This window comes from Lichenostomus cassidix, chromosome 5 (assembly GCF_008360975.1).
Source record: "Lichenostomus cassidix isolate B80296 chromosome 5, HeHo_3.0, whole genome shotgun sequence".
NCBI lineage: Eukaryota > Metazoa > Chordata > Aves > Passeriformes > Meliphagidae > Lichenostomus > Lichenostomus cassidix.
The window spans coordinates 21,456,076-21,472,164 of record NC_139486.1 but is presented as its reverse complement, the minus strand read 5'-3'; the positions used below and the strand labels follow the sequence as shown (position 1 = coordinate 21,472,164).

The 16,089-nt window shown below is 43.5% G+C and overlaps 1 protein-coding gene across 7 annotated transcripts in view; it reads left to right on the top strand.

Annotated features, from left to right (window-relative positions):
• ADCK1 (aarF domain containing kinase 1) overlaps positions 1-16,089 on the top strand; it is a 77,482-nt gene that overhangs the window by 1,710 nt on the left and 59,683 nt on the right. For 6 of the 7 annotated variants that reach the window (XM_085061653.1, XM_085061651.1, XM_085061650.1 and 3 more), the window contains exons 2-3: positions 1,296-1,433; positions 5,743-5,826. In XM_085061653.1, coding sequence (XP_084917779.1) covers positions 1,308-1,433; positions 5,743-5,826 — 210 coding nt within the window. In that variant the 5' untranslated portion in view covers positions 1,296-1,307. Of the gene's footprint in view, positions 1-1,294; positions 1,434-1,536; positions 1,775-5,742; positions 5,827-16,089 lie in introns of those variants that run through there. The other variant, XM_085061648.1, reaches the window with a different exon arrangement.

Here is a 16,089-nt window from a genome sequence, read left to right as displayed (position 1 = left end):
TTATTTTTCTGGTTGTGTTCTTGTGAACTGGTTTTGAAAGACTTGACCTGTGTCACCGCATATGTTTTTTGGTTACAAGACTTCTGAGAGAAAAGGCACAAGCCAGACTGACCCTGCTAAAGTTTCACAATGAGAAGCAGGAAAGTTTGTCAGTCAAGCATAGGAGTGGGAGGATTACTAGACTCCATCTTGGGGTAAGAGACTGCACTGTGTCAAGGGTGCTCTTAAGAGCTTACAGAGTAGGTGACCATATCTTTTGATTTGTGGTAGTAGCAGAAGGAATGGTCAGTCCTGTTTTCTGCCCAATTCCAGCCATAGGGAAAGGAAAGAAAAATGTACCTAATTCATTATTTTTTTTCAGGTCTGAGTCCTCTAAGGTGACATAAAGAAATGAGTGTAATGAGTCACATATTTACGCTACTTTAAATACTGCAAACGATGAATGTGATGATTCAAAGTGCTTAGTGTGGGAAATGTGTTCATTCCCCACCCTTGAGTCCCAGAGAAAAAGTGGTTGAGAAGTGTCTCACCTCAGGCCTGTGTTGGGCCTGTGACAGAGCCAGGAATAGGCTGTAGATTCCTGCAGATGCCTGTTCTGCCAGTACAGTCCCTGTCTGGCACTAGAATGGGATGGTGATGAGAAAACAAATCTCACTTGGTGACTCTGATCAGGTCCCCCTTCCCCTCCATTGTCTGTGGTTGTCTGGCACTGACTGCTGGAGTGGCATACAACCACCTGGGATGCACTGCCTCTTCCTAGATAATTTGTCAGCAGTGTGAAACTTTTAGAACTAGCCTGGCAGAGTGTCTAACAAGCTTTGGGTGCTTGTGATGCTAAAGAGCAAGAGCTCTTTTTAAACTGCTTTTTATAGCTTCTTTTGTCCCCTTACAAGCTCCCATGCTGTGGTATCTTCAAAAATTTGTGCTGAAGAAGTGCCTGTTGCTGGGATCAGAATTGACTTTGGTGATCTCATGTTTCCTTCTCACTGTCCACCTGTTTCTCCTTGAAAAGCCTTTGGGATCTTGAACAAATGTTTTGTTGCACATGTGCAAGGTCTGGCAGTGAATTACTTCTGGATTTGTGGCTTGTAGACACTGTTGAGTTAGGAATAGCAATGATCAACTTATCCTCAGTTGCTGGGTGATTGCTTGAGCTCTTGGCTGGGGGCAGTGCTAGCAATGTGTCATTAGGAAAGGAGCAATTAAAACTTGGATTGTCAGGTCCTCTGGGGCTGTAGGCATCAGATTGCTAAATCCTTATCAGATGTTACAGTTGCTGTTTTGTGTCTCGGCAGGGTTCATCAGTCATGGCACTAAGGGCCTTGAAATTTGCCTCATTGACAGCAGCTGCTTCTGGCTTCTATCTGTATGGAAACAAGTTCCTGGATCCTAATGATTTTGGAGTTGTTCGTGTGGGCCGAGCCATTGCCACAGTAAGTTCTACTGGAGTAATGTGCAGGAAGATTCCTAGATGAGTAAGGGACTTGAAGTTTACAAGAACTTGGGATTTTCTGTGTTCCCTGTCTGCTTTTTCAGTTGGCAGCTGGCTCAGGAAATCAGAAGGTCCGTGGGGAGCTCTTTGAGTTCTCAGCACGGGGAGAAAGGAGGTGGAAGCATGTAAAGAGTACAGCTGTTTGCACATTTTGGAAAGAGAAAAATGGAGATACTAAGCTGCAGAGGGCCGTCTCTGTTTCCCTGGATAGGGTGGGACCTTCAGAGTGGCTCACTTTGGGCCCACATTTTAATCAATCACCCTTCAAAGTCAGTCACACAGGTATAGTGTCCTGCTGCCTTTTAAGAGTGACTTAGTTCAAACCATCTTGTCTGCATATGCCACTTTTACATTTTGTTACAATGACCCTGGTTATTGTATTGATAAACTATGGTAGCCATTGCCCTATGACCCTTGGTATGAGAGATTTGGGGTGAGAAGGACTGGTGTTTTGATGATCATTCTCAAAGCAAGAGTAAAGTGAGCATGGGTGATCACATACTTCTGAGATTGGAATGGTTTTCAGATTTGTAAAATAAATGCTATATCTGCCTGGCATCACTGATGTTTCTCAGAAAACTGGGAATGGAGACTGCTGCCTTCTCCTTGAGGATATTCACTATGAATCCATGAGCAGCAAGGAACATGGAGAGCAGAGACTCTGGAGGGGGTATCAGTCTCCCTGTACCTCACTTGCACTACACATCTGTCACTTCAGGCCACAATCTCCATCATTTACAGACCCCCAGTGGTAAGCAGCTGTCTGTCTGCATTTTCTATGACTTTTAAGCACTTCATTAATGAGTTTTGCAGGGAGTCAGCTCCTGAGGGCAGATGCAATAAGAAACAAGCTCTGTGGGTTGGCTCAGGTGCCATGTGTATGCACATCATAAACCGTTGTGAAAAATGAATGTTTATTTTGAAAGAGTGAAGGCGGAAATACAAACTGCAATCTTTCCTTCTTACTTAATAAGTGCAAAGCTTCATGCTCTGTCCCTGACCATAAGGTAGTGCTGCCTGGTGGCAGGAAGCAGCTCCTTCCCTTCTAAAGACAGGAAATTGAGCCATGGAGAGGGAATGCAGCTTCTTGTGGCTGGAGTAGAATCTGCTATTCAGGGTATTTGGGCTCTCCAATCAACCCTTGAGTTCTGCCTGCTTGCCCAGTGTTTCTCGGTCTTTAAGTCACTGTTTTTGTGGTAATTACTGTTTAAGACAAAGATAAGTGAGAAGTTCCAGTGATGAGGCTTTGCAGTTGGGTCTGTTTTGAGTGATGGTGAGAGATTACTCTTGTGAAGAATAGGAAGTAGGAAAAAGGAAATATTTGCTTTAGATGCTGGCAAATCACAGGCTTGCTTGACTTTCATGTTCTCTGCCTTCAGGGAGGTCACAAGTCATTGGCTGTAAAGTGCTTCACTAGTCCTGCTCTTAAATGCATTATATGGTTCTGCACCTGTAGCTGCAAGCAGTGACCCCCAAAACCAAGTTACCACTGCTCAGTCTTCTGTAGGTGTTTGCAGCTTGTGTTTAAATCTGTGTGTATACTTTTAAAAAAGAATGTTTTGTCTCTTTCTGAATTCTCTGTTTCCTCTGGTATATATGACTGTGTGTGTCTGAGTTGCTTCTGAGAGGTTCTTTAATCTTGCTGCACCAGAGACCTCTGCCTTCCCTGCTCCTTGTTGAACAGTCAGAAGTCAGCTCTCATCTGAGCCCAGGCAGCCTGAACTGCTGTCATTCCATAACCATGGACCTTATGAAGCCAACAGGCAGACGTGTTCACTTCTAAGCAGCTCAGCTTTGAGCTTGTTCTTTTTGTAAATGAAAGATAAGTCTCTGTAGCAAACAAGTGCTTTTGGATATTGGTGACATCTACATCGACCTAAAGTATCTGTCCTTCAATCTAGCCCTGCCCAGGCTTCTTACCTGGATGGTTGATTCAGTCATTGAACCATAGCCAGACAAAAGCAGACTGTAATGAAGAGACTGCAATTCTTGAGAGCTGATAAGTTTAGCAGCAGCAGACACAAAACTTTAAGACATGTTATGGTGGGGCAAACAAAACAAAAGACAAGCCTGGAGAAAACAACACATTAGAATCAAGGAACCTGATGTACAACTGTGAAACTGGGCAGATTTCATCTGAGTTTGATTAGAGAGGTTTGAGTCTGGTTATATTTTAAGCATGTTGGTTCAGTAGTTCTTTGCAGACTCCATAAGAAACTTGATGAAGCTCACAAGCAAAAAATTTATTTTTAACCCTCAGTTTAGGAAACTGGTTGTTGCTTACGTATGGCTGGACAACTATTCAGGGTGAACATTGTGCCATGACTTGGTAAGATCTGAGCACAGGTTTAGGAGCAGAGGAAGAGTGTACAGTGTTGAGAATTCATTGATACCAAGTGGGACATTTAACGCTGGACAGGATACAAGCTCAGTGAAAGTAATCTGGCATTTGTAAAGGGAGGGACTGGTTGATTTTGTATATCTTTTTATAATTCCAAGCGTCAGTCTCACACTGTAACATGAATGACAGCACTAGTCTTGGATGAGAACAAAGTCAGTGGTGTGGGCAGCATCACGCTGCAGAGAGTTTCTGTATTCTGGTAAAATTAGAAACCTGGCAGAGCCGTTGTGCATTTGCTGTATTCCTTTGAGAGTATTCCAGTTGTTTTGGTTATGTGGAAGGAACATTCTGTGCAATAGCTAGACACTGGGAGGAATTTGGCAATGTCAGAGTTGCCTATCAGGATCATCATAATATTAATTTAGTGTTTAAGATTACAGTGTAATTAGCAACTGCTTAATTAATTCCCTCTTCCTCTGTAATACAGGCAAATCTGTTAGCTGCTTCTTTTTGAGTTGGAGGTGATAATTACCCTCGTGGACCAGATATAAAATAAGAACCAACTCAAGCCTTCATGCAAGACTGATTTGAACCTCCTTCCACTTCAAAGTTGTTCTTTGAGGTTGTGAAGATGCTTTGAAAAATTTTTCTTCTGAATGGTCTCTGTAGCTGTGCAGCTCCTGAGTTCACCAGGGGCAAGAGAGCCTGAAAAGCCAGAAAAAGAAATTGCTGTACTCAGTTTACAATTTGGAAAACAAGAAACATGAGAAACCTAACCTCCGCAAGGAGGGAGTGTGTCTGTTTGTTACTGATTCCCAGCTTGGTCCACTCTTGTATGCATTTCTGAGCTATTGACTCTTTCCCTATTGTCAGCTTCACTGGCTTTGTCTCAAACCAGGTTTGATTCCCTTGCCTCCCTGGTTTTCATGACATGTCGACTGTACTTTGTGCCCTTCTTGGATGTGTTTATGGTGAAATGTGGGGCTAGTACCCTGTGCCAGAATGGAATGCTATCCCTTCAGAAGGGAGATTTTAGGAAAACTGACTTTCAATGGGAGTTACACAAATGGCTCTTCATGGCAAGGGTCTTGAAGTTCAAATGACACATTAATGTACAATTTCCTCTAGGTTTATGTTCTACTGTCTCCCTACAATCATGACCTGTATGTTTCTCTTCCATTCACTGATGTTCTTTCTCACTGTGGAAAGAGAGGAACTTTAGTCATGGGAATTGTGAAATACCCTACATCTGTTTTCAGGAATCATTAAGGCACTTAAGAATATAATTCCATTGTCCGTGGCAATGTCTAACTAACAAGCTTCAGCTGGATCCCATATTCTGGTTTTGTAATTGGGTATTTGACCCTTTGGTACCATAGTCCTTTGTGCAGTTGAATATCTCCAAAACTGCTGCTGCTTGTGCTAATCTATGAGCTTGTCTTCAGTCACTCTGTTCCCTGCTGAGCTTTTACCCAGAGTGAGCTGGTTAGGTGGTTTGGAAGTGTGGGATAACTGATGGCATGCAAACAGAGTCTTCATGGCCTTTGTTACTAGCAGCAGACCTTATTGTGGAAGCCCCAGATGGCTAACTGAAGATGGGAGTCTGCTGTACAAGGTGCTGTACAGAGATTAGGAAAATGCTTTGAGCTTCTCAAATAGAAGATAGTATTAGGAGTGCCAAGTGGTGCTTATTTTTAATAGCTACATATCAATGAGGCCCCTGCACTGCTTTTTATAAATATTTGTTAAAACTAAAATATCTGCATTTAATTTATTAATGATTCTGTTGCCATAGGCTTCACTGTGGAGCCTAAGCTTTGAAGCCTAAGGTACATACATTCTCTTTAACAGAAGTCTTATTGTTTTGATAATCACAGAGCTTGCTCAGCATTTCTGGTTTCATTTGCAGACGGCAGTTATCACCTATGACTACCTCACCTCTCTTCGGAGTGTCCCATACGGATCAGAGGAGTATGAATTCCTCAAATCGCAGGTAGGTAATCGCACTGAACTGCGTTCCTTGGAAACTGCAAGGCACAGGTGTGTTGCCAAAATCACTGCTGTGAAGCTGTCATCTTAATAATTTAATATGCCTTCTACCAGATTGTTAACAGCAGTATTAGATAGCAGCCCCATATTAGATTAGCTTCTTGCAGCACTTGCTTTGCCCAGTGGAGAGGGTCCTTTGTCAAAAGTAGCCATATGCGTTCAGTGCTCAATTATGTCCAGTAGAGACTCAAGTCCTTGGTGAATGGGGTAAGATACATTTGTGCTTTGCTATCAGATCTCTGCTGCCCAATCTGGTTGTGTGGAGGTCAGCTGTTGAGAGTGGCCTGGCAGTGCTTTCTTTTTCTGCTTACTGTTTGGTAATGGCCATAACATGAAGGCTGAGTTACGTAAGTAAAAAGGAGTGTGTTGGAATAATAGAGATGAATCACACTTGCAGATCTCTGAGGAAATGAGAATTGTGCAAAGAAGTGTACATCTCATTGCAAAACACACTGTTGTGTTTTGATATCAGTAATTAACTTTAATAGCAAAAGCATTTGTAGTGAGAAGGAAGACAAGTACCCCTCATGTCCCCTGTTCCTCTCAAGCCTTGTGCTGCAGCTTTCATTCCAGCCTATAGCCCTATAGCTCATTGAGCTGTGACACCCAGTTTTAGTTGAGTGTGTGTGATGAATGTTAGCCAGGGTTTCTCTGCTATTCCAGTTCAAGGCCTCTTTGGAATGGGAAATACACCTTTTGCCAAATTAGGCCAGTCTGCATAATGTGTTTGAAGTAAGGTCTTTAGCCTCATTTTCCTTCTTGGTGCATGTAGGATTTAGGCCACTGATGTGGTTATAATGCATAGAGTGGTGCTCTCCAGGGATTCTCAGGCTGGAGGGACTGTAAAACTGGAAACAGCATTGAATAAGGTAGAAATCAGTGATGTTGAACTCCAGCATGTTTTAGTATTCCTCTGGCAGAAAATCCACGTCATCAGAATGGTCTTAGTGTATTTGGAATGGTTTGCAGAATGGCTTCCTTGGGCTAGTTCTCATCGTCTCCTGTCTAAAGATGCTAATCTGTTTTGATTTAGCTCCCCATCCCGGGTGAGTGGCACTGATGCCCTGGCATAAACTGGAGATACATGTGTCGGGGTCTGAAGCCTCACTGTCCATCTGCCCATGTCTCTGCCCTGTGCCTTTAAAATCTGATTTGCGTAAGGGCTGTGTGTAGCTTCCTTGAGCGACACCCAAGTTATCAGTGCTATGGACAGTTTATCATTTGGCAGAATTTGCAGCAGCCATTGCAAATTCCTGACCTTTAGTTATGTATCTCCATGGTTTCGTTAACCTCTGTCATGCAGGTTTTGATGGTTGTCAATCCATGCCTCAAGCAGTTAGAAAAGGCCCTGTTTGCTGTCATGGCACAGAGCTGCACCCTTCATGCTTGGCAGCCAAGACTGCATGTGGCAGAGCCAGCAGCAAGCACAGCATGGCCAGCACTAGCCTTTGGCTTCATAAAGGGGCATGAGCTGGGAGATAGGAGGAAGTTGGCACAGACATAGCATGAGCTGGTGAAACTCGTGGACCAGTGGAAGCCTGTCCTGCTGTTGGCAGGTATTATGAAATGCCACCACTGAGCCTGGTAGGAACATCACTTGTGGGTTCCTCAGCAACATCCTTGTAGAGCTTGCACTAGTGAAGCATCAGTTTGGCATGGGAGATACTTTGGACCTGCACAATTGCACACCAAGCTGTTCATCTCAGTGTAGTTCTAAGTAGATGGCAACCAAGTCTTTACCACCTTGCAGCTCTTTCAACTCTCTGTGGCAGCTGGTTTTGTTGGTCTTGTACTAGTTCAGAATCACTTGTAAGAAGTTGCCCCATTGGAGTTGGTACTTAGGATTAGTCACTGGATGGGGCCAAAAGGATGTGAATGCCCGTCTCAAATAAGTGTTGTGCTTTCACGATGTTTATCTAGATGTTGCTTCTACTAGATTCTGTCCTGGATAGATCTCTGGTACTCTCAGCCTTTCATTGTACTCCCTTTGTTTCTGTCATTCAAGTGAGGCCAGCTTAACCTCCTCTTCATATACTGAGAGTTTGGAATTTTCTTTTGAGCATGTTTATAAATTGGCTGCTGATTTCCAGATGCAGTTTTGGTGCTGTGCCTAGAAGAGAGATTCCGTGAGGCAAGGTGTATCTATATGTGTGTGTGTGTGAGTATGTGAGATTTGGTGACCGTGGGACTGCTGATAGTGCCAAAAGATCTGAATGTGGTTTTTGTGCCTCTGTCTCCAGTGTGGGGGTGGAGCTGCATATATGTCTGTGGCGTGCTTGCAGCTGGGAGTAGAAGAGCACTTTTTTCAGTGGATCTCCTCTTGATACTCAGCATACAGGTGATGCTACTCCAGTGCAAATAATGCTTAACTTGTTCTCCATGGATTCCCAGTGAGACATGAAACTGGAGTTTCTAAATTACCCATGGCCTTGCATGAGAGATGGGAAGCTTCAGTGGCAGCACCAGTCCCTGAGCCTACTGGGGCCAAACAGGGACATAGTCATTAGGAAACAATTAAATGCAAAGCAGATTAAGAAGGAAATGGGTTCCCCAGGGACTTTTAGCCAGGTTCCTGCTTAGCTCTAAGGAATTATCTTCAATTTTACTGTATATTTCTGTCCCTCATGGACCACTTTTGATGCTAATATTCTAAGCCTGTCAGTTCTCAGCACTTTTTTATGGCCAGCAGACTGGGGATGTTTTACTACTTTCCATGAGGAAGCAAGCAGTAGATGGAAATACACTGAGTGTCCTGAGGTTAGTTTGCCTCTCTGTGGATCTCCTGTCAGCTAGGGGGTACAAGAATCCACTTTCCAGATGGCACTTATAGCTGTTCCTCAGCAACAACCATTTTTCATTCCTGCCCCTGCCTGGAGCTGAGATGAACCTGCTAATATGCTCAGGCTTTATGTCCTTCCCAGTGGTTGCTTCGTCTCACCACTGGTGGCTTGACCTCATTGGAAACTTGATCTTTCTCCTAAGTTAAGGGTTCTTTCCTGGGGTGTGGGACCTTTTCCTGCATATGATGGTAATGTCAGTGCATTGATGTCAAGGCCAGTGGTAGCCATGGTTGGCCCCAAGACATCATATGTCTTTAGGTCTAGTGTCAGGAGCTGTAGGGGAGGTATTGAACTTTCTTCGCTTCATGTCTGTGTCATTATATGATTCTGGACATTGCACATGTAAGCTTGGGCATTTCTTTTCATTTCTGCTCTGCTTGCACTGGGCCAGAGGAAGAAGGAGAGCAGCCTGCTCAGTGCCTTACATATTGTTTTCTCAACAAACCCTTTTATTCTGTAGAAGGCTACATTTCTCTGACATTCTTCTGCGTCCTTGAGTGTTGGCTCTTCTCAGTGTTTGTTTCCTCAGTATCAAGTTGGCCTATTGTGTGACATTTCCAGTTGTGTTCCTCTCAGTGTAGCTGAGATGTCTTGGCTAACACTCCCTACATTGCTGGTATAAATTTCTGTTGATTCTGCTGTCAGTCAGAAGGTGCATCATCACATGCAGTTTTGTTTAAGGGCTGGTATCAATGGAATTCTGAGTTGTCAGTGTAGTAAGAGGACTGCAATGGGTCAGTTGTCTTGCAGATTTTGGCACAAGCAGCCACAGTTGAAAATGATGAGCAGGACATTTTTTGTTCTTTTCTTCTCTAAGACAAAAGGCTACTGCTGTGAGTTTTGGTTTTTTGTAATGAAGAGGAGACAGCAAGGAGAAAAAGGATCTGTGGTCAAGGTATCTCAGAAGACAATGGGAATCCATCTTGAATTAACTTCATTGGCTACAAAATTACTTTGTCAGGGAAAAGCCATTTGGGGAGGTTAATTAAATGTCCTCCTTTTGAGAGCAGAATGAGCATGTTCTCCTCATTCAAACTTACCGTGATTGGGCTGTCAGTACCTGGGCAAATATTTGGAAAGCATAACCTTGTGCCATCATTATACAGGATACAATTTCTTGCTCCTTGGAGGCTCTTCCTGGTGTTTGTTATATTTTCTTCTCACAGTGAAGTGGGTGTTTTCAAAATGAGTTTTGTCTCACAGTGAAGTTGCCCAGCTGAAGGATCTTGGAAAGAACAGGAATGAATGTACATGTGTGTGTATTTTCAGAAATCTACAATTTCTGAGTAGTTTAGACAAATGAAATAGCCTGTGTCTTTGGACTTCCCTTGTGATTCAGTAACACTGTGTGTCTTAAATATTAAGTGATGTCCTGAAATAGCTGCATCTTAGTGGAGGTGGATTGCATCTGGAGAGAGAAAAGTCTCCAGGAACTCTCCATGGTATCCCTTCAAAAAGGTAACTGAATCAGAACTGTGGACTGTTCTACACCACAGCTGTGTGTGCAGTGGTGGGTCTACTTGTGCTTCAGCCTCTGGTGAACTGAGGTGAGAAGCAAATGAACTTCCCTATGAGACATGGAATAACCATTAGGTGGCAGTGACTTTCTGTCACCAAACTAAATGGGAACCAGTAACAGAGAGGTGAAGAGCTTCAGAGCCTATCCACAGTCTCTGAGCTGATCATGTTTGGTTGCCCTATTATATGCTCCCCAGGATATCTCTTCATCTAAAAGGCATGGTCGACACTAATGCAGTCTAAAAAAGCTACTGTCAGGGCCAGCTGGTGGCTTGATGACACTACAGTTGAGCACTGCTGTCTAGCAAACTTCCTGCCAACACATAAAGCATGAAAGCTTTGCACTGAAAACACATTACAAGCTGTAAAATAAATCTTATAAGACACTTCCTTTTCCTCCTTGTGCTTTCTGGAGTGGTGTCAGCTGAACGCTCTGGCCATAGCATCTCCAGGTTTTAATTTTGTAGCATTAGGAAGGTCCATTTTTTGGGCCATCTATGCCTATGAAACAAGATGTTCTTCAGTCATCTGCAGTGATGTATTCAGAGAAATGGACCATCTACTGTGACATTTTTGATGGAGAAAGAAGGAGAGAAGTGAGGGAAAGGAGGCAGTGCCTCATTTATTGCGCCTGTTTCCTGAGTGTGCACACTCATCCCTGAAGTGATTTGCTCCAGCAGCATGAGTGTGAATTGTCAGGCACTCGGCTTGCCTGAATCGTCTTTCTCAGCTTCCCAGCAGGAGTAAGTGTGCCTGGGGAGCATTTAGCTGTCTCTCCTCCAGGTGGGGCTATCCCTTTTCATTTGAATCCCTGAGGACCTCATCACATTGCTTCCTTACAGCTGCTGAAGAGGTACATAGTAGCCAGAGGAGTATCTGAAGAACACATGATTTGGCAGCGTGAGGAAACCATTAGGAAGCCCTTGGAGGATGCAGGCTGCAAGGAGCTTGCACCATGAGGAACATTATAAAAGGAACAAATGAGAAGTGGAGAAATAATAATGTTTTATTTATTGTTAGGACTATGCCTTGAGTCCCAGTGTGAAATAAACACTCAGCAGTGCAAAGTCAAGAGATGGTATCTTCTCTGAAGAGCCCATGGTCATGGTTGATTTGCCTAAATTTCCACCCTAGATGTGAGTGGGACAAATAGCTGCAAACATGGGATTTCTCAGAGGCTGAAGGTCCATGTAAGGAGGGAAGGAGACAAAAAGCAGAAATTATTTGGGATGCCACTGTAAGTGACTTAAGGTAGATCCCATTGACGTTGGATCAGGCCCTGATTTGGGATGATTTCTTAATGAAGGACTGTGTAGCCTGGAACTACTGACAAGTTTATGTGGTTCACAGAACACAGAATCACAGAATATTCAGAGTTGGAGGGACCCACGAGGATCATTGAGTCCAACTTTTAAGGGAATGGCCCATATGGTTGTTGGAGGCCACCTGTAAAATCAGTAGAGCTGACAGGTAGCCAGTACTTAACCTATTCTAAGAATAGGAAGAGCTATTTTACTCTCAGCTGTCTTGAGAGTAAAAATAATCTTATCTGAGACTAGGAAAAATAGATACCTAAAAGTTTCATTTGGGAATACAGACATATACTTGCAATGTCAAATTGGATTACTGAAATATTGTTTTGTTTGCCTTTTGAGTCCTTAATAAGACCCATATTTTGGATTCTGTTCCCTTTTCTAAGGCTATTGTAGTCGGCTTGCAGTGAAACACTGTCTTGAAAGACTCCTAGTTAGGAGTAAAATTTAGATGTAAAACTAGGGGTGAAGAGAATAGGTTGCATGCAGAGGATATTTCATGTATCAGGCCAGGTTGGAATTTCAGAGCAAGACTGAACATTGTAGGTTTGCTCTGCTAAACCAGTGACCTTATCACATTCTTCCCAAAGTGGATCTGATAAAAGAATGTGCTGGAGGGCAGCTCACAATTACCTTACCTGTCAAGCAAGTGTCTTCATTTAGTCAGTTAAGTCAGTGGTGAGGGAATTGCTGTGGTGGATGGTGTCTTCCAAACACTCTTCTGGAGAGACTTGTTGGCAATGTGGGAGGCATCTTAGTGGGTTCCCAGCAAATCCTTTTAACGTATGTGGGGGCTGTTTGCATACTTGAGAGAAAGGTGTCACTGAAAGGAACTGCTTTATTCTTCCATCTGGTGCCCCAGGGCCAGGCAGGACTGTCAGGCCTGAGGAGACCCTGCAGACTAGGAAAAAAGGAAGCTATGTTTCTCTTGAACTAGAATAGTTGATGATTTAGTTCTAGGAATGGGCCAAAGTATATTATTCAATGTCAGGTTTTAAGGCTACCCCTTGGTTTATTTACTAGAGTTCAGGTGCTGTGCCTAGAAATCTGCATTTTTGTACATCAGGAGAGACCCATCGGTTTGCCTGTAGACAGACATGTGCCAGATTGTTCAGGTGGGAGTGCTTATGGTGAAGTAGCCACTTTTGAACAGAGTCAAAGGTTCAAAGATGGCTTTGAAAGAGTTAATCCAAGATGGTAATCACATTCACTGCTACACTAGTTAAGCCTACTTTTGGTCCTATAGAACTGGCTGTGGGTGTCTTCATTTTTGTTGGGTTTTTTGTTTACTTGTATCATTTTTGGCTTGAGAGTTCTGTCTCAGTGGCTGCAAGTTCTGCTGATGGTGCACCATTCAGAGCAGTTTGCTGCTCCTTCCTCTGCAGTAGCATCATTTTGGCAGGTCTGACACCAGTAACAACTTGTTTTTGTCAGTGTACTGAGCCAATGTGACATGGAAGAGGGCCACAGCCAGCAGATAAACAAGGGTCATCTTTATAAAGCTTCTACTTTGTTCCTAGCTCCACTTTAACAATGAATTTGCATGTGAGCTTGCACATATATGATCTTGCCCGGTATTTTATGAAATGCCTTCTGCCAAGCCTGGACCCATTTACTGTGTTGCTAGTTTTGCTGAATTTAGACGTAAATTCACTGAAAAGGTCACTAGCAGAATTGCTTTTCAAAAAAACCCCATTTCTTAAAATGTCTTTACTGCCTGTGCAGTCTTTATTTGAAAATGTACTCATTTTGAGTTGCCTGTGAACTCTGTAACTGTGCAGCCTGTTTGTTATTGTAGGGTTTCTCTCAACACAAGTTATTTTTTACAGAACTGCTGAAGGGCAGCAGGCTTTGTTTATCGTGGGACTGTTGTGTGAAGAGAAGTAGGGAAGATATGCTTTCCTCCTTCAGGCCCTTTCCTTTGCATTCACAGTCAGGCAGCACAGCTGGGCGTTTCCAGAGCTCAGCAGGAGCTGTTTCATCTCTGCAATGCCCTGGTATCACCTGCTCTGTCTCTCTTCTTCCTCTCCAGGACAACTTCCCCGCTTCTATTTCTTGCAGTAAGCTGAGGTTTTGCTGTGTCAGTTTGAATTGGGAGTTATTCAATGCCAATATACAGAGTGAGGATCCTTGACTGGGGAATGTTAAATTGAAATGATGGCTCCTGGGTGATAGGGATTGAGAAACAGCAGACCTGTTAGCTGGAACTGCACTTTCCTCACTCAGCTGGTGCTAGTTCAGGACTGTTTGCTTGAAGACAAGAGGTGTCTTCAATCTGATGCATGTGAGGAGCTCCCAAGAGCAATACCAGCTCCTGCCTCCCTGACTGGCAGGGTTATATCCTCTTCAACTTTCCTTGACTTCCACTCTTCCCAAAGTGGACTGAATCTGTACCAGAAGTAAAGGGTAATGTTTGATTCTTTCAAACCTATGTCTTGATTTTAGGGTAGCAAGTGCTTGGTAATGCTGTTGAGTACTGAGCAAAATGCATGCAGAAGCAGCTTCACACATGCATCTCCCCTGGTGTATGCCCATCTGAATGCATTCAGCTTCCCACACTGACCCTGCACAGCTGAGCTCTCTGTTCACTTGTGCTGCCATCCTGTATCAGGCCTGGATCAGCTTCCTGCCTGCTCTAGCTCTGCTCTTACCTCTCCCCACTGATGGCTTGTTCCTGGCTGCCACCTCCCTGGCCCCTGCCATGCTGCTGGCAGATTGGTTACAGTCTTACCCCACCTGGCCTTTTGTTCCTTGGTAACTTAGGTGAGAAAGATTTGCCACAATCTTAATTTTCTTCAAACTAAGAGCAGATGCTGGGAGGATGCATTGCCAAACTCAGGCAGGACAGCTCTCCCAGGCTGTGGCTTTGAACACATACCAATGGTGGCCAAAACAGCAGGTTTCCCCTTCCCAGTCCCTGTCCGGAGTAGGCTTCCCAGCTCTGGCACAGCTTGGTCCTCATCTGAGAACAGGAGCTCCACACTGTGTGTACCTTAGCCTCATTCCTGTAAATCTCATGCCAGAGACGTTTAGATGTTACGTTCCACAACATACTGAAATCCAGTGAGCTGACTGCCCAACAAACTTTTAATTTACAAAAAGCCTAGAAACCCACTATATTTCGTATTAGTATGGATAGAGTGAAGTGATTAATGCAGACATGTGAATTTTATTTGAAGGATACTAAATTTAAATAAAGTAACAATAAAGAAGTCAAGCTTTATTCTTTTGCAACATCTTTGAAATGGTGGGATGTATATGTAGCTAATACAGGAAAATTGCTTTAAATAGTGTTCACTGCTTCTAATTGTTGGACATATGTATAGTAAATTAAAGAAGAAGCAATGTATTGCTAAGATCATTTCCCCACAGGACCCCCATCCCAGTGACAGATGCTCCTCCTTCCACCTGCATTGCTCAACAAATTTCATTTCAAGAGGGGAAATGAATTCTCAATAGCAACATGCCTAGTGATTAACCACACTGTAATTCTGATGTGCAGTGCTGTCACCCACCATCAGGTGGGAGTGGAAAAGGCACTGCATTTTGTTGATGGTTGAACATTTGTTTTCCTCATCATTTTGACATCAGAGGTAATTGCCATTCCTGAAATATTCTCTCACTACCATTACAAAGCAACTGTTAGGGACAAACTAATTGTGAAGAATCTCATTATGACAGATTAATAGACCAACAGAGGAGATTTCTTTTTTTTCTTTCAGGCAACTGAATAGTAAAATCTAACAGCTTCCATATAACTGCTAGAAACACATGCTTCTCTGTAAGCCAACACATTTTTTATTAGAGATGGGGGATTTGAAAAACTAGGACTAGAGTACAGAATGGATTTCTAAGCTTGCTTTTATTGAGCTTTTGGTTTCTCAACATCATGTGCCAAAATGAGCTAGAGTCTGGGCATTGCCATGTGGAGGGGAGGTCCTCATGGTCGGTATTGGACCAGTGTCTTCTATCTGGGTCATGGTTGAGCGGCATCGTAAAGGCTTGAAGTGAAGAATGGTGGACTTGTGAATTCCATGGATTTTAGAAAAAGTCACAAAGTCACTATCTGGACTGCTTTATTGCCACTAAGGGTTCTCTCTGTTAGGGAGGCCAAACAAGTGCCAGTTGAGTTCCAAGCAGTCACTATGCTTGTGTCCCCCTGGAAGTTGTAGACTACCTGCTCCAAATTATTCTTGTGGGGTGCTCTCTGGGAGCTGTTGTGATGTGGCCCAAACATGGCTGCTTTCATGTAGTAGAGGGGATTGAGGCACCTTGCCTCCCTGTTACTGAACCATTCTGTCAATGCTCAGTGGAGGAGGACTTTGAAATACCTCTATGTCTCACTGCTATGTTTAAAAGCTCATGCAGTGTATGTGTAGTCCGGACAGTAATCCATGTAGACTTGGTAATTGTGCTTTCAAAGAGTCAGTTAGGTACGTATCTTGTGGCTGACTGGCTACTGTGGGGTGCTAGTGAATGCCAGGTGCTGATGAGCAAACCATTAAGAGGGAGCCAATTTTAGGCTTCAAAATAGGC